Here is a 20,119-nt window from a genome sequence, read left to right on the forward strand (position 1 = left end):
AAAGAACATAAAATAACATGTAACACTAACTATTTTCAGTTACTAAAATAAAGTAAATAATAATAATAATAATAATAATACATTTATATATATATATATATATATAAGTAGATAATTACGAGGCAGATGAGAAATGAACAAGAAGAAGACTTTTAAATAAATTAAAAGACTGAGCTCATCTGATATGAAGAGGATGATAGATAATTATGGTTGTTTAAGAATTTCGTGTACTGGATGATACTGAAATATAAAGCCAAGAAAAGTAATCAAATACAAAAAGGTTGGTATTCGTTACGCCAGGGTAAAACCTAATCTTTAAGCATTATATTTTCATCAAAGAAATGATCTGTTTTTATGATGATATCTGACTTGTGAAACCTTATCAAGTAGCTTAATAGAGTTCATCGGCCTTTAAGCTTTGCGATAAGGCCCTGTCATAGGCGTTATATTATGTACAGCGAAAACGAAGTAGTTTTTGTAACGTTAATATACCTGAATAACGCCATGTACATATATGTAACAGGACGCCCAAGACTAAGGGGCATCAAGGGAAAGTATCTTAAATATAGTATATAGGATTTTGTTGAAACAAGTCTTATTTAATTTAAAAAAATAAGTATTAGTTAATTCAATGAGTACTTGTCTCGTCTGGGAATCGAACCGACTCAAATGTGAAAAAAACCTTATTTTTTAGATGCCAATCAAGAGAACGGCCAGTAGGTCATAAAGTATTTTTTGTACAAATGATAATTAACTAAGATGTTTTAGATATTTTGTTGTTTGACATTAATTCATATAACCCTTAATTTTCACCGTTTTACCCCCAAAATTTTTTTATAGCTATTTTTGTACTGTTATAATCTTTGTATTGAAAAATAATGTTCTCCGGGTCCGCTACTTAATTAATGAGGATCACTATTCGCGACCATGTCCCTTAATTTCTTGCTGGGAACAGTTCTCGAGTGACATAAGTGTCATTATGATATATTTATATTTATATATATATTTATGATATCATTCGGTGCTTTTGCGACCTATCCAGACCAAAAATTCTGAGTAAACCTAGCAGTTCCAACAATATTTAATATTTTTTTCGTTAGTCGGTGATTCAATTTGTGTGTCTAGATATGATTTTTCCAGAAACTTTTTGTTCGCGGCGTCTGTCAAATATTTATTACAAAAAGTCTCGACAGATTAAAGTTGGTGTATTGATATAATTTGTTCGAAAATAAAACTTGAGTATCGGTACTAACCTAACGAAAAGTAATTAATGTTCGGGAACCAGGATTAAGAAGCTCTGCGTAACTTCTCAATCAATCGTTAGTGTAGGGTTGCCCATCAGAAGTTTAAATTATGCTAATATTAAAAAAGAAAAATTAGTCACTAAAATAAATTTGAGTAAGTTTCCAAAATTTTTGTATAGAAATATCCGCGTCAGGCCAGGCGGTACTTTTAGTGTTTACGCCTCCTTTTTAGGACGTAAAGCTGTCGATAGTTGCTCTCCATACTAGGCACATACGACCCACAGCCCCTGTGTAATGATGTCGTAAATACTGAGTAGCTGGATGTAATACGCTTCAAGTTTTGTATTTCACTAGTTGACTTGGCAAACGTCGTTTTTCACGTATATTATTTTCAGAAAACATATTTTTAGTTCAATAAAAATAACATAATAAAAAATAGGGGTGGATCGTAGAGGCGTGACAATTAAGGGTTGTATGTATTTTTGTATGCTGTAACATAAAAAATAAAAACAAAAAAAGTATCAAAAAAATAAAAATTTAGGGTGGACATCTTTTATGACTTAGGGGTTTGAAATATAAATAGTAGCTGATTCTCAGACTTACTGAATAAGCATAAAAAAATTATAAGCATCGGTCGAGCCGTTTTAGAGAAGTATGGGAACGAACATTGTGACACGATAATATTATATATATATATATAGATATAATTATAATATGCCTCGTCCAGTTTGATTTTCTATCCCTATTTTATATTAATTAGATGATCGAATACTTAGCCTGCCTTAATATAATGTAATTGGAGAATCATGTGCCAGATAGGATAACTCCATATTAGACGAGATTTTCCTTTTTATTACGACACCACATCATAATCGACAAGATAATCTTAAAATATTAACTCGTCTTGGTATAATAGCTGAAATGTTGTGTAAATTGTTACATGCATGCTGCACCATGATGTATTCAATGTTACGCCATGGCTATCAAACTATATAATCACCTTCCTAGAAGTTATATACCAGCGCACCAAACGCTCTTTTCTTGAAGTTCTTGAAAGATCGGTAACGCACTTGCGAGCCTTCTGGCAATAGGAGTATCCATAGGCTTCCTCTTAACATCAGCCTCATCCAGCATCAGGAGGCTATTTTTGGCATTAGGATGGCATTTGAATTACTCCCTTACTACCCTTACAGAAATTTTTGAAGTAAAACTTCTTTAGGCGCATGAGGGAAAATTTCTCGAAGATGTGCAGCGTTTTTGTCGAAGAAAAGGGAGAGGGAGATTGAGACCGTTAGTCGAGAGAGAGAGAGAGTGAGAAAGGCCGACCTTAGCAAAATACACGCTATTGGTTGATATATTCGTTTAGTAGTTAGAAATATTAGAAATAGATGGAAATTCTCTCGCATAACTCTCTTGTGCAGTAAACGAAGACTTTTTATTTATTTATATTATCATTAGCACGTATACAGTGTGTCATCAGTGTGAATATAGATACACAAATACATAGAGTAATCATATACTGGTACATTTTTTGGGGCTCTTATCTTGATAATAATTAATTTAAAAAAAAGTTTCATTTCTGACATTGCACGCTCGCACTTTTTTTTAAATAATTCAAACCACTTTTCCCGCATAACACGCAATACCTTATTTGAAAATAGCAGGTATGGCTCACATACAAGGCGTAAAAAATCAAAATAAATAAGAAGATTGACGTCTGTTGTCAAAAGGAAACCTTCACTTGATCACTCTTTCTATATCCGAGAGGAAATTACTTGTAGAATGTAACAATCGCATGCAAAGGCGAAGTGCTTTTATAGCCTGGGCGATTATTAAGACCATAAGTTTGACACCAATTCTAAATAACTTGGCTTATTAATGTTCTGATTATATGACATTATAAAAATTGCATCCCTGTTTGTACGGATATGTATAATTAATCGATCTAATTGTACCACTATTTTAGCAAATAAGCGATTTAATTATTTTATAAGGCGAAATGATATTGTATGAGATTAACGTTCAACATACAAATGTTTGCCACAGAAACGCGAAATTTATTTTTGCAGTTAATAAAAACAGGCAAATAATGATATTTTTATTTTACAGAACAAATACAGGCTAATCCGCATACTAGGGACGTCGCTAAGTAGCGGGTGTCTAGTTATTCTTCCGTGACACGTTTAATGCTTTGAATTCAAGTTATTGTTTCTTACACGCGCTAAGTACTGTTGCTTTTATATAGTCAAAGTTAGCATTATTAATATAGGTTATAAATTTAAATTGCATATAACATCGCTAAACGGGTTACAAAAATTTGACACCCCTAACCGTTCATTTACTTCGACGCCTCTATATTGAACTGGGAGCAATCTCCTTGAATTTATTAAACACTTAGTTAACTGATGGGTTCATTATGTACATATGTTTTATATAAGTAGCTTCACAGTTGTAAGTGACTTCTCACTTGTTTTGAATCTATATAAAAAAGCTTGTAAAATATATACTTAATTATTTAAAAGATCATTAAATTAATTTTCAAGCATTAAAAGCAAAGCATCCTTGATAATTATATTATTGTATATAAAAAAATATATTCCTTAAGTAGAAGCCGTTGCTGGTGTCCAGTTGTGACATTATATCAAAGAAAGATATTAATTTTTATTAATCTAGCTGACCGGCAAACGTCGTTTTGCCGTTCAGCTATATATTATAACATTTTTTGACTTCAATAAAAATAACTATCTACTTGAACAAAAAATAGGGGTTGATCGTAGAGGGGTTGCATTTTTGTATGATCTGTTTCATAAAAAAATTAAAACAAAAAAAATTGTCTATTAATTTTTTTTTGGGGTTGACTTATCACTTAGGGGTTTGAAAAGTAGATAGTAGTAGATTCTCAGATTTATGCTGAATATGCATAAAAAAAAATCATAAGTATCGCTGGAGCCGTTTCGGAACGTTTCGTTTGGAGCATGGGAGCAAACATTGTGACTCAAGAATTTTTATATATACAGAGATTATTCTCATATTGGGAATATCTGGCATGAATCTTACAGTCTTAATGTCTTCTACCACCTTACACTTTTGTTATACACTTATTTCTTCTGATTCGGAGAGTTGACTAAATTCTTAAGAAATACCAATAATTAGTACTCAATAAAACGTCTTACAAATTACTTTCTTTGTCTCACAGCTGACCCGTTTCGTCAATGTTTTCCCTATCAACCTTCCCGACGTTTGTTTGCCCTTAATTGGTTCGTTATTTCATCGAATCGTTAACCGTACTTAGCTATTGTTGCGAAATTGTTTCATCGTTTACGAGAAACAAGGCGTTGAAACAGCGATGGATCTATTGAATTATTCTTAGACGCCAGGCAGTTCATTATTTTCAGAATTGTTTCAAAAGGAACTAGGAATTGAACGACAGTCCTATGTAAAACTTTATAAGCTTTAACAACAACAACTAATAACACAAGGCATAAAGAAACATCATAGAAGCTTAAATTACGGTTGTAACTTACGGTGTTTTAAGCAACATGAGAATTTTTAAAACGAGAAAACACTTGCGCGCCCCTTCTTAACCTTAAACCATCACAAAACACCTCTCTTTCCTTCCTGTCTTTACCGTGGACCCATTTTCCTATTAATATATTTTTTTAACACACGCTTACGTAGTACGTACTTTTGTTTACATATCGGAACGTGTTTCGTAGGACCAAAAAAACTGAATTATCGTTCTTTTTACTTCATATGTACTGAAAACCTTTGAAATCTAACGATGTACTTTGTTTCAGACGGCAGTAGTGCCGGTGTTTCATCAGAGTGGTACGAAGAATGAGCCTCGATGTTTAAGCGGGGGCAAAAGTCACGTTACATCCGGGTGGTACTGAAGGCGGGATCGTGGAAGCGTGTGCCCATGAAATTGTTTAAGTGGAGTAGAAAGATGTCATTGACAAAACAATACGACCTCGTCGACAATGACGAGTACGACACCAAGATGTCCCTACACCCAGATGAGGCGTTCCAGTATGGCATCGCGTTTCATGCTAAGGTAGGTTGACTATTTTCGATTATGTCATCAAACATTTCATAGTTGCATTTGCCAGATTCTTAAATTGTTTAAAAAATTCAAAGTATGTAATTGTGTCAGATGAATATAATAAAGAGGTTATTACGAAAGTTTTCATGCAGCATTGTATTTTTTTGATATTACGAATTTTTTTAATTGATTCAGTTATATTCAGCCAATATAATTATCCATCACTTATAATATTAGGTCCTTACATATGAAATTGGCGTTTTGTCGTACTGGCCACTTTGACCTCAAATACCTCCTCTTAGGTTAGGAATTTCAAATTCAAATTTGTACAGCTATTTACTTATGTATTTGTCCTTCGATGACCGTCATTCATTAGTTTTTTACTTATGTTTTTTTCGGTTTGCGTCACTCATTTTACAAAATGGAAAACTTAAAGTATCGCATTATTTAAGAGTACGAGTTCCGCCGTGGCACTAGTGCTGCGGAAACGAATGGAAGGGTGAATGATGTGTATGGCGGTCATGTTGCAAAGGAAAACACAGTTCGTTTTTGGTTCCAACGTTTTCGTTCTGGAAATTTCGACCTGCAGAACAAGCCCCGTGGACGGCCTGAGGCCCAAGTTGATACTGAAGTATTGAAGGCTATTGTGGAAGCGGATCCATCGCAAACCACGTCCGAGTTAGCTGCAGGCTGCGGTGTTAGTGATAAAACTGTTTTAATTCACTTGAAGCAAATTGGGAAGATTAAAAAGCTTGAAAGGTGGGTACCTCACGATTTGACTGAAGCAAACCGGCAAACGCGCGTCGACTGCTGCGTTACATTACTGAACCGGCACAATAATGAAGGTATTTTAAACCGAATCATTATCTGTGATGAAAAATGGATTCTTTACGATAATCGGAAGCGCTCAGCGCAATGGTTGGATCCTGGCCAGCCAGCCAAATCCTGCCCCAAGCGAAAATTAACCCCAAACAAGTTACTTCTAAGCGTTTGGTAGACTAGTGCCGGTATTGTTCATTGCAGTTTTCTCAAATCTGGCCAGACTATTACGGCTGATGTCTATTGCCAGCAATTGCAAACCATGATGGAAAAGCTATCAGCTAAACAACCTAGACTGGTCAATCGCTCCACGCCACTGCTACTTCACGACAACGCTAGACCACACACTGCACAACAGATGGCTACCAAATTAGAAGAGCTTCAATTGGAATGTCTAAGACATCTTCCGTACTCCCCGGACCTTGCTCCAACAGATTACCATTTTTTTCGAAATTTGGAGAGCTTCTTGTAAGGGAAAAAAATTAACTCTGGTGGGGCAGTCCAAATCGCCTCCACAGATTTTATTGATTCCCGTCCGACTGTTTTTTTTACTAAGGGATCAATGAACTACCTATGAGTTGGCAAAAGTGCATAAAAAACAAAGGTGCATACTTTGATTAATTAAATATATTATATTTGAAAATATTCGACTTTTTGTTCCTGCCATACAAAACGCCAATTTCATATGTAAGGACCTAATATAGGTAACACAAATGTACAGTGATGGACATCAAAAAAATTATACATATTAAATGCTTATTACTGCAAGTACTCAAATCAAAGGCGTAGAACGAAAGAGAAAATCTGGCAATAATAAATAAATAATAATAAAATTAAAAACAAAGATTTGTCATCTATCAGCAGGACGCATGGTGAAATAGGAGCACGCACTGTCATTCTCGTGGGAACACGATATGACCATCCTTTTTTTGTGGAAGTCGATAACGTTCATATATTAGAACAAATGTAGACCCTTTAAACTTTAGAGTTTAAGATTATTTCCATTATGTGATGCGGAAACGCAATTTATCCAGTTTTTTTATTCTTGGCCTTACCGGTCTTCGCCATGGTAATAGTTTGACCAACCGATTTAAGCAAGAAAATTTAATTTCCCATTAAATCTCTTTCAGCATCTCTTGTTTTATCGAATATAATAATATGTCTAATCAGACATCATCGTCATTTAATTCATATTCGAATATAGGAACACATTCTGTATTCGAGTGAGAATTCTCGTCAAGAACAGGCTTTCTGGCATCGGCTATCTATAAAGCGTCAATGTCAATTGGTTTATGACGTTTGACATGCAAATTTAATGGTTTGATGATTATAATGTTAAAGTGTATATGTCACAGGCCTTAGTATATACGTCAATTATTTAAATAAGATCGACGTCCTGGTGGACAGTAAAACTGTGTCCAGTTTCTGTTTCTACCACACCAACTTTCTTTCTATTTAAGATCATTTATACAATAAATAAATAAATAGTGCCCTCCGGCCCTATCGTTGGTGGTTCACCAGCGAAGATGGTTTTAACCTGGACGGTGTTTGTATTTACCGCGCGGTATCTGAACCATGCCTACTGGATCCTTTAGAATATGGAGTTTTTAAGTTTTGTTAAGAAGACTAAAATGACCTTCCTAATTATAAGGCTATAGTTAAAAATATACCTTCTTTATTTCCTTGAAGGTACCGTTCCAAATACATAATTTTAGTAACATAAATTTTCATGAGGGTCTAAAATATTTTAATTCGGTCGTTCATCACATTTTTCGATTCAATTAATTAAGTGACCACGCTAGTTTTAAGAAGACTTAAAACTTGTATGTCGTTCGTGTTTTTGATGTCTAGAATTATTAGTTGTTATAATTTATCATATTATATAACAGTTCCAGTTGTTTTTATATCTCCCAACTCAATCACGTTTTTAAATCCTATACTACTATATTTATTAGATGTCGATCAGGCACGTTGTATCTTTCAATATAATTCCTAAGCACGTCCTCGGGGAATGAGATTTTATTGTGATTCGAACGAAGGCATTCAAATACCTATCGGAATTTTGTTTTAGCTCCTTTGACATAGCATCCCTGCCATCGCCTTGCACATACTTCCACAGTCACTAGATACCAACGATACCACTTAAATCAAAATTGGTTTAATTATTGGCTGCAGAGCTCGATAAAAAAAATGTTTAGCTGACTTATTATTAATAATACTTGCATTTCATATAACAGCGTCATTAATTTAATTTATTTAAATTTTTGTTTAACACTTTGTTGCATGTATACGAATACAATCAGATAACATAAATTATTAAGAAGGCAACAGGCGGCCTTATCGCTAATAAGCGATCTTATTCAGGCAACCCTGGTAAGGAAAAAGAAATACGGAATAGTTATAAGGCGTAGAACTTAATTAACACAAATTAAATTACAGATAACAGTGTATAAAATAAATCAGTGGCGCTACAACCTTTTTTATGTCTGGGCCTCAGATTTATGAATCTGTTTCATGATAATTTATCAATCTAATAGCACGAAATCGAAAAAATGCACACATAGAAAGAAAGTCCATTGGTGCACAGCCGGGGATCGAACCTACGACTTCAGGGATGAGTGTCGCACGCTGAATAACATAACTAAAATATTAACAATCTAAAATTTAATCTTAAGAATCATTGGTCACAATTAATGCTGGATTCCATGTACAGTAAATATATACATATATACGAAATAATTATAAAGTATATAAATATTATCAAGTTTCTTCACAATTTTTTTCTGATTTGTGGCAATAACTGTACAGGAACAAAAAAAATGTACAAAATGGCGATAGCACGTGATTATTCATGTTGTATTTTTATGAATATTATGTTACAATTAGGGATGCATATTATACTAATATACCGATCCCGATATATCTTCGATACACTGGGTTTGCCGATATATGGGCATTTGCATCATTTTAATTGCCGACACAACGTTACTTTTCATATTTCGCGCTTTAAAAAAGTAATGTAAACGGCCATTTTGTTTGATGTAGTTCGTTCGTCACTATCACGTCGGATTATCTATGCCCGAAGGATCCCCGCGTTTTCTTCAGTTTGTTGTCTCTCCAACCCGTTTTGTCCCCGAGTATTTCATTTCGCTAGACACTTTAGATGGCTTTTAACTGCTATCTGCTAAATCTAACCAATGTTAATTTTAATAATTAACACTTATTTATTTTAATTTAATTATTACTCTTAATCCTTTATTTTAATTTAATAATTAAAATAAGCATTATCGGTATCGGTATAGACGATATTTCTTAAGAGTATCGGCATAAAGACGTATCTATGCATCCCATCATTTTATAAAACAATCGTTTAGTTATAAAAAATGAATTAATTCTATGGCATGTTTCTTACGCAAACTTCTAAATGACGTCCACTATATTACGATAATAAATATATAATGTATTAATACTCTATTCTGACGCAACTCTAAAATCTTGGTATTTATATATATCTATATATAGATAATACTAAAATAATGTTGACAATTTAAAAAAGCGTTTTTAGGACTAGTCACAAAAATATTTTTATCAAAATTCTCTAAGCATATTAAAACCGAAATTTAATTAACGAAAGAAAATTAAAACGGAGTTATGAATATTCAAAAAAAAACTTTCCAGCCAGCCCATTAAAGGATTCGAAAAAGTTTTTATATAAAATCGGCAAATTGAGTTTTATGTGATCTGTGTTACATTGAAATGTTTATAAAAGAAATTGATGAATTGCCGAATTTCTCGAATGTCGGATTTGTTGATTGCATATTCGGGTTTCAGGATATCAATCACATGGTTAAGAGTGACGGATGAGGCAATTTGTACGTCCAAACGGCAGAATGACGGGGACAATCGTAGTAAAATACTATTTGGGTAAATGTCCTTACATTTCCAATTGACGAATTCATAACCATTATTCAGTCACTTTTAGTTTTTTTGGACTAATAACTGGCTTAAAATGTTATTATGAAATATTAAAAGTTGTAATAATAATTGTTGTAGTACCCGATACGATATTTCGTTTAATAAATCCCGGTTAAGTAATAAATAATGAAGCCCCTTGAGGCTGTTTCGGAGAAGAGGAATCGATCGCCCGGACACGGGCGATCGATTCTACTACGTAGATAGGACTTCCCAACGAACAGAAACTTTCGGAGCAGAGAGGTCGCTCTCTGAAAACTTCTGAGCTTCTGGAAGGAGACAGGCTGTCTATAAGCTGTAATTAGCCAGGTCTTAACACACACACACACGACCAAATGGGCGTCTAAGCGCGGAAACTGTGTCCAAACTACACACTAGCTATGTGTGAAAGAGTCTTATGTCGCAATGAAATTATATAATAAATGAGAAATAGGTAGCTGTGCATAGCATTGCTTTAACATACATGTGTCTAAAATAGGTACGTATATATGCAGAATGTTTAAACTAACCAAATACAACAATGAGTAATTTTAATAAAATTTTCGAATTGAAAGAAAACACCCAATTTCTGTTCTAGATAATTTTTCTTTCGCGAAAATTAATTAAAATATCTTGGGTTGGCAGTATTCTAGCGCTAGAAATTTTGTATTATGTATACATTTGCAATTAAAGAAAACAACTTTATATGATCATGTTTTAATTTTAACAATACTGTTGTAAGTATTCGTATGCCAATTTGATACTTTGCTTTTGTCAGCTCAAAAGTAACTTTCCCTACAATTTATCTACTGTAAAGCTATATTCAACGGGTATGAATCGTCCCTTTAGTTCCAAATACGCCATCGTAGATAAATATTTCAATACAAAAATCTATCGATACGTCATCGAATTACGGCTCCATCGTTTAAAACAGATTTAAACACGAACGTATTTACGATAAAAACAAACTCCAACTTATTGTTAATACTAGACATATGAGTGACTGAAATATTTGATTAATAACATGAATTGAAAAAGTTTTGGATTTTTTATCAGAAATTTTAATTAATGTTATTATTAGTTTTTATAACACTCACATTGTAAATTTTGCTATTTATTCGTATTTCTACTGCTTTAAAGACGGCATCGCATTTAGAGCAAGCTCGGGTGCTCGTATCGAGCTGCTCGGCTCGAAATACTCACATGCCGAATATTCGACTTGTAACGTGCTCACATCGAGCGAAAATCGATGTCAGTGGCCACCTTAATTAAAAAAGGTCATTTTAATTAAGACAAGACCAAGACCTACAAACAAACAAACACTATACTAAAATAAAATATGCTATGCTAACTAAATGATCATGTAGATACAAAATTCAAAATCATTTATTCATATAGGTAACACAATGTACACTTATTTAAACGTCAAAAACAGAAATGTATATGAAGTGCTTCAAATTTTACATTTACTGCCTGTTCTCAAATTAAGAGCGTAGAACGGAAGAGAAGAACTGGCAATAAACTCTCCGCTACTCTTTTTAATCGCCAAGTTTTTGTTTTACACATACATGGTGCTCGCCTCTTGACAAATATTACTTTAGGTTTTTATTTAATTGAATTAAAATCGCTGTAATTATTTTTGAAGTTATACTTCTTTTGGCGCGTTAAGGAACAATGATTAATTACGCTGCGCAGGCACACCATCACAAAAAACCGACACTCTGAAGTTGGCTAGAGTCAATATTTTAGTTTTTGATATTGTTTGTGTCGTTTTTTTTTTGCAAACGTAGAATAACATTTTTGAATACATTTTTATGTTTTTACGCGAAACTTATAAAGGGTGTACATACATACACATACGTATCTTTCATTTAAGTATGGTTTTTAAGTTGTTGTTCATGCCATATACATAGTATTCGCATTGTATTTTAGTTGTGTTACTAATACACAGACACTTAACTGGATTAACTTTAATAAGTCCTTTTTCATATGTGAATTATATATATCTGAATATTCGGTATTTCCGTCCAATGGTACCATGTTAAATTGGCCTCTGATTTCGGCCGTTAAAATCTCCTTTAGGCATCTAAATATATCAATGATTGTTTACGTTAATCAAAGTGAGAAGGCAAGTTTTTTACGATATCGATTAGATTAGTCCAGCACAGAAGACGTAAAAAATATAATCAATGAAAAGCTGAACACACAGCGAAACATTCTAAACAAGGCACGGGCCGTGCTTAACCCTATACCAATAACCATAAACACATTAGTCTATATTACAAATGTGTTGACTACTCATACAGTTTTATAGGTTACTACACGTAAATTGTTCCTTTACGATAGTGTTACTTTTACGTATTGCCAACTTATTAAAAATGATAGTCTAAAATATAAAGGTCACAAATTGTGTTTCAAAAGAACGACATAAGTTTATCACGGCGGATAAGTACCAAAATTTTATGACTTTGTCAAGCGACATCACTGTAAATTTCATAGTGTTGAAAGTGTCACGTCACTTAATTAAATCGCTGTAAAAGCACGTAAAAGCTTTTTGAAACGGTACGCGAAATACCGTTTCACAGACTACACTTTGTAAAAGGTTTATAATTTCAGAAAGTTAATCGCCGAAGCACTATAAGCAATATCTTGAAATCAGCTTTTGGTAATGTTCTTTATAAAACTCTGTCTCATCTTAGCTTATTATAAATTACTTCTCTTGATAAAAATAATAACGTTTTAAATTTAAATAAAGGGTTCCAGAAAAAATCCAGCATTGAGTTATTTTATATAGGTAATGTATGACCAGTGATGTTTCGGAATATAGTAAACATTTTAATAGGAGATTTGACTAATAGTTCCATCCAACTAAGGCTTTAGCTTAGCTTTAGTGCGTGAGACACTGTAGTTGATATAAATTTAATAACGTATGATATGTACGATACAAATACTATAAGAATTGACCAATGACTAATAACGTAAAATGATAAATAAAACTGAAAAATAATGAATGAATTCCTTTAAAGACAAATTTGACAGAATATGCGAACATACGATCGTACCACCTTACACATTGTTGTACCATATTCTTGCAATAAATTATTATTATTAACATTTACATTATAACAGCCATTTTAGTTTCGTACCAGCAACTATATTGACGGACCAGTGTTATTAACACGACAAAAACATTTAACAATGCGACCTCAAATCCTTCGACAGTTCTCTCTCTGTACTTTGTTTTTGACCCGGCATTAAAACGGCTTATGTATGTGTAAAAAAATCTCATACCTTTATGAAAATACGTGAAAAACGAAAATGAGTAAAAAATCGATGCACTTACATCACGTCACAGGGCTTTTATCCATATTGTTAAATATTCACGTTAATTCGTATCGGATTTCTTCAATAAATGGACCATTCATTAAAATAATTATTTAATTAAAACCAGTACTTTTTTTAGATTTTTGTAGCTTGCTTGTTTGACTCTTGTACTAGAAGTTTCATCTTTATTCCTTATATTCCATAATAGCTACAGTAGGATCTGGTCTATGCTTACGAAAGGCGTGTTGTGTATTATTTAAAATTAATTTAACTACGATTGTATATGTTAATTCCATTGCGGGGTCCTCACGTCCAAGTTGCACATTGTTTCGGTCTCGTACTTGAGTATAATATTGGCATTCCATTAATTAGTACGTTCTGGGAGATGTACATACTTCACTTTTAGTTGAACATCCCATCTCGTAAATTATACTAATAAGATTCTATTCCGTAGGTACAAATTAAGTTTAGTTTAAGTACATTTTATTGCGAGTGGCTTTTCAACGTAATTGTGCGCTCAAACTTAGCTTGTGTACTGAATTACCTTCAAGTCAGATCCCGAGCGATATTGAAAAAATATTCAAAAGTAAAATGTAATGAAGCATTTTGTTAATATTTTGAAGTCGGTTAATAATAATAAATAATTCTTAACTTATACCTTTGAATCAAGTGGTGTATTGAAAGACCAAATTACGACGAAAGACATTAAAATACCAACAAAAAGTTTGCTTTGATTGGACAAGTTTGTTTGATGAAAAAAATTGGGAAAAATCTTCGAAAGAAGTAACTTCGATCTTCGATAAAATAAATAAAGACCCGCCTCGGAGCCATTAGTGAAATTTGCTTATTAATACTTGAATAAACACACTTTTATTTATTCATATAAGCAGTACTTATGTACAGCTTGGTTATTAATAACAATTTAACTTAACTGACACTATGATATACGAGAACAGGCGCTAATACGACGAGGGTTTGAATCAACACTACATACCAAATGAAGTTGAAATTTTATTTAAAAAAATCAAAATGCCATTTTTCTGAAGTTGGATCTGAGACCTTAGATCGAATATGCATGGCATGAGATGGGGCTTTATTAAGAAATGCTAATCACATCCTATCATAGCTTTGTTGTTGAGTAAGTCCACAACGAAAGTCATAATAAATCATTGACCGACAATTTTCTCGCCTTAGGTTCATTTTCACGTTTAACAAGAGTTTTAGATTTGCCGTTAATTCACAAAAACAAATTACAAATGAATGCAATATACTACATTAGGTTACCAAAGAGTTCTAAAATTTTAAAAGTTTTCGTTAGCAATGTGCAAACTGGCCAGTTCTAAAACATTTTCAGTGTTACTTAGGTATTTGGTCATTTTTGTTATTTGACATTTGATAATTTTTTCTTAACTTTCTTGAAAACATTTCACATGAAAACGTTGGTGGTTAAGTTATGTATATATGTCACAATATATTCTGAATATTGTTAAAATATTCAATAATGTATATATTACCTTCAATAAAGTGCTCCGCAGACGAGCGAAACATCTGGCTCAAGAATAGCATAGATTTGCGCTTGTATAAAATAAGAATTCTTCAATCATTTTGATTAAATTTTTTTTAATACAATAGTCTTAACCTGAATATCTTACAAAATTCAATTTCGAGATTAAGCGCGAACTATGACTCCTGTATTTCAAAATACAATAGTTTTGTTAGCTACTTCCCATAGATCTAAAAGTTCTTGATTCGATGTCTCAACTCTGAATTGAAAATGGGTGACTGCTATCGTCTTCCTTTGCCGGTCGCTAAACAAGTTTCTTCTCCTCTTCTGGGTTGTGAGCTGGCTGAATCACCTTTAATTCTCCAATCAGTAGTCCCTTTACGGGTATGGCCCCTTAGGTAGAATGCCTAATGTGAACCCTGAGGCCGTTTAGAGACTTGAACGGCTAAAAATTTTACGTCAACATTTAAAATCTTATTAATTGTGTGTAGTATATCAGATGACCTTGAAGCCCCCGGCGATAAATAATAAAATATTCTAACCAGACAGCTAATTTGAATTCACTTGCGAATCCTAGCGATCGCTAGACCACGCACGGAGTGATTTCTCGTTGGATTCCTTGAGTTATTCTGATTAGCAGAATTCATCTAATATTAATATTTCACGACGAGAATTAATTGGGCCAGGATACCCCCTATCCATATCGATGGGGTAATTTTAAATTTTAGCCGTACAGTAAAAAGTTTGGGGGTTTTATTTGATCAAAATTTATCCTGGGAGCAGCATGTTAAAGAATTTAGCCGAAAATTGTACGGTGCCTCCAGTATCCTTCGACGTCTTAGTAATTTTCTTCCCTTTAGTACCAAAACCTCACTGGCGTAATCTCTCCTCCTACTGGACTACGCCGATTCTTGCTCCTCCGATCTTAACGAGGAATTGCTAAATAGACTGGATCGTCTCCAAAATTTCTGTATCAGATTTATATTCGGTCTAAGAAAGTACGATCATATCTCTGCGTTCGTCAGCGACGTGATGCTCATGCTCTCTATCTCCTATATTCCATCTTGTTCAACCCGAAAACTCCTTCCTATATCAAAAATGACTTCAAATTTTTGGGAGCCCATAACTATAGCTTACGCTCTTCCGAAAACTATACCCTTGAAATCCCATCTCATAACTCCTCCTTTCTTGGCGATTCCTTTAAGGTCTCTGCAGTTAGGCTTTGGAATTCACTTTCAGTCCCTATTCGCTTAGCTCCTTCCCTATCTTCCTTTAAATTTCTTCTGTACAAAGATGTCCACATCGTATCCCTAACTTTCTTACTAACTACTAACTGACGTGAGACTTATCTTAAATTATCGTGATTTATGTATCTTTTTACTTTCTACTTTAGTTTTTGTTTTAATCACTGTGTATTACATGTATTTTTGCACTACTTGCCTATCTTATTTAATGCATTTCTTTTTTCTTTACTCACAGTGGTTGCCTGGGAGAGATCGCTCGTCAGCGATAAGGCCGCCAGTTGCCCTCCTTTTGATTTAATTATGTTAATTTTTATTTTTATTTTGTAGTGTAACGAATATAATGGGCTAATTTTGGCTAATATTAATATAACTTAAATAAGTTTTTGCCACCACATAACGCTTCGTGAAATCCCATAACTATTCTGTGAAACAATAGATTTGCTCTTCTCATTTTATTGCTTTATGCCACGGTTAAGATAAGGTAAGTTATCGTTTCAATAGTAACAAAAAGATGGTTTTTAAATCTTTTCTAAATATACTATTTACAATTTTCATAACATAAATTAATAAAACAGAAAACGATAACTAACCTTAAAATAAAATAACTCAAATATATTATTAAGAGGACATATATTATTTAAGTAAGATTCCGAAGATACTGGCAACGTTCTCCCTTTGTATAGCTAGACTAATTTTTTCTCCGAGGTAGCTGCCAGCTCTTGTCATATTGTCTGCATCTGTTTTCAATAAAATATATCAACTGATATACACTTAGTACATATTTTTTTGATATATAAGATTCCCAAATTCTGGGGTTATCCGCTATAACCGTTATCTCTTACCAAAAAGATAACGTTTCATAAACAAACAACTCCTAAATGTATAGCTTTTGTTGGATCCGTTAAAAATCAGTCTTTGTTTAAAGTAGTCTAGGCATTTAATCATTACTATAGTATCTTTATAGAACTATTATAAAAGTTTTGTGGTATAGGGCTGGCACAGTACAAGCTGTCTTTAAACAATCCTCAACGAACATGTAGAAATGTGGTTCTCCCTATTTGGTAAAACATTTATATCTAACAATTATTTATATACAATTGTTCCTTAAAGGATTTCCTTGTCCCTAATAAGAGAAATAAGTCTTTAAATGGCTGTGCAATCCATTCAATATTATATCTGTCATGTTTATATGCACAAAAAGAACTATGAATCAGGATGATGTTTATGTCGCGTTAAAGTTATAAGTTGTGTGAGACATTATGCATGATTCATTGCGTGTAGAATTCATATCTTTGTGATATTAATTTGGAGTACAGACATTAAGGCTACGCACAGTCGCTAATTAAACATTTAAGTTGGTACCTGGAAAACAATGCGTATAAAAATTTTCTCGCACTGTGTATTCGTCGCATCGAGATAATGCTCCTTCCATTATGGGTAGTCTGCCCAGGGAGAAATTTTAAATATTTCAGTTTTAGAGTTGCTAGTTATATTACGATTATGGTCGGTATTATTGTTGTGCTATTTCCATAAACTTTTGTACATACAATAATACCGACACACACGTAAGACAGACATGAAATTGTATTGAAAATATTGTATATAACTTGCATTTCAGATACGAGTAATATGTAGCCGCTCTTCTAGTGAACGTAATGTCATTTGATATTGTGTGGTGCCTCAGATATTTGTGTAAATCCTTAGTATATTGTGGCATCATATGGACTGAATTATCTCACTATTGGATTTAGACGGTATATTTTTTAAAACGTTGTAGGTGGCGAGAATATTTTTCCTTTACCAGTTTCGGTACTGCGCTTCTGTTTCAACAGTCTATAAGGTCTATAATATTTGAGGCCGACGAGTTTTTAACTTGATAAGTCCATCTCGTTGGTATGGAAGAATAAAAATATAATATTTTTTCCACAGATACCGTTAAAAGTGTGCATCAAACATCTCCCAAAAACTCTTTGAATTATACATATCGTCTTAAGTAAATATTAAGGGTATTTGGGGAACGCACACAAGCACAGGCACTACACATCGGAACATAAATAGATTTTCAGTTTATATGTAATCTTATATAAGCGATATTTGATCTGTATTGATATTTAAAAAAATATTGATTAATAGTGAATTCAAGAAAGGTAACACTGCAACAGGGACCAAATTTATAAAATGATTTTAGTTTTCTTTTTAACCATTTTTAATTATTATTATAAAACGTTCGTTAAGAGTAAAAATAATCTAAGTTTCAAGATAAATAACAAATCGAGTAAGAGTATACGTCACTGTATTTGTGTCAGTATGCGTGATAGATATAGAATATCAAAGCTCAGAGTTCTCATAAGATTTGAAGTAAGCTGTATCTTATCTTACATCCAAATGTGTTCGCATTAGAGAAACAAAAATATTAAAAAAAAACTAAATCAGTTTAACTACTCGAAAGCTGTCAGTAGTACTATTCTGTCAAATTGTGTTTTGTTAAAAATATCCTGCAGTTTTTTAAATATCCTGCAACGCGGAACGGACTTACTTTCTTCTCTGGCTCTTGCTATTAATTAACAAGAGTTGTTTTCTGATGTTCTATTGATTATGAAATAAGCGTAGATTGCATAAGTACAAATTGTATTAAGCCAGCTAGGTTATTAATTACAGGTCACAGGTGCTGCTACATTCATTACTTAATATTTATGGGCCATGCGAAAATGTTGTGTGCTTATGGGAATTTCAGGGAGAAATGAATTTTGTAGTATTTAGGTTAAGCTTTTGTTACCGGGTTTTTTCAAGTCCTCTGACCGGTTTCGGGTTCGAATTTGAGGAAAATTTTATAAAGGGAAAACTATAAATATTAAATATAATAAGCTTCTTATCAGATAAATCAATATGATATTAAAACCATTTTCCAGTTCATAATAAAATATATTTATCAGTATAAAATTAGTTGATACGAGATTTTGAATCAATGAATAAATAAATAGTCTTGAAGATTTCTTTTAAACTACTAAAATATAAAGCAAAACAACTTAATTTTGTTGACACTTTCAGCAATCGAAAGAGTGCCCTGGAGGTTGATGCCTTTATAAGGGTATCATTAGAATCTACTCAAATATTTTTGGGCTTTATAAAAATGAATTATCAATGAATGCGTGAATTAACCTATGGATATTAAAATCTAATTTAAATTTGTCCCACCATAAGAGTAAGTGTAATTGCATTCGACCGTCTATAGAAAATATTGTTTACTATACGTAATCTTTTTGTATGTGTTTTCGACGTCCCACGACGGAATTAATCTCGAACAATTCTTCAGAGAACTGCTTTATTATTTCATAGTGTCTGAGGAATAGCATGCTAATTTGAACTAGGTCCTAGTTAAATTTAGTTGAGCAAGTATTGAAACGCACATTAATAATTTAAGAACCGCCCACTAACCTATGTCTCTCTGACTGCGCATGTTCTCAAGTGCCATTAATTATTCTACCTAATTCAAATATAGGAAGATTGGAATAATATTGTCTTTTGTTATGTCAACACAGCTTTTACACATTAAAAATCACTTTTTAAACGGATTGAAGCTATGTATTATTATTATAAACTTATACGGCGTTTCGCGTGCTTTACAGTGTGCGTGGTCACGGTGAAATATAAAAATTATGTAAATAATTATAAGTTTATACTACATAGATTCAATCCGTTTGAAAAGTGTTTTCTTAAGATTGAAATGAGTTAATTATCTTTTAAGAGTTAAAAAAAATAGAAAAAAAATAATTACCTTCTATTAATGTTTATAGCAATCCCCAATTATACCGACACAAGTCAAAGTCATTTTAAATCTATTATTAGGCTATTATAATATACTTATAGTACTTACAGTAGTCTGTACCATGATAATAAGTAATGAGCCTAATAATTAAAAGGCCGGCAACCCACTCGCGAGCCCTCTGGTATTACGAGTGTACATGGGCGGTGGAGTCACTTAACATCAAGT

General features: G+C 32.9%; 1 protein-coding gene across 2 annotated transcripts in view; it reads left to right on the forward strand.

Annotated features, from left to right (window-relative positions):
- Window positions 1-20,119, forward strand: part of LOC123718646 (carboxyl-terminal PDZ ligand of neuronal nitric oxide synthase protein) — a 141,454-nt gene that overhangs the window by 28,143 nt on the left and 93,192 nt on the right. For both annotated transcript variants that reach the window (XM_045675335.1, XM_045675333.1), the window contains exon 2: window positions 5,042-5,298. In XM_045675335.1, the coding sequence (XP_045531291.1) occupies window positions 5,092-5,298 (207 nt within the window). In that variant the 5' untranslated portion in view covers window positions 5,042-5,091. The remainder of the gene's footprint in view (window positions 1-5,041; window positions 5,299-20,119) is intronic.

The sequence above is a fragment of the Pieris brassicae genome, chromosome Z, assembly GCF_905147105.1.
Source record: "Pieris brassicae chromosome Z, ilPieBrab1.1, whole genome shotgun sequence".
Classification (NCBI taxonomy): domain Eukaryota; kingdom Metazoa; phylum Arthropoda; class Insecta; order Lepidoptera; family Pieridae; genus Pieris; species Pieris brassicae.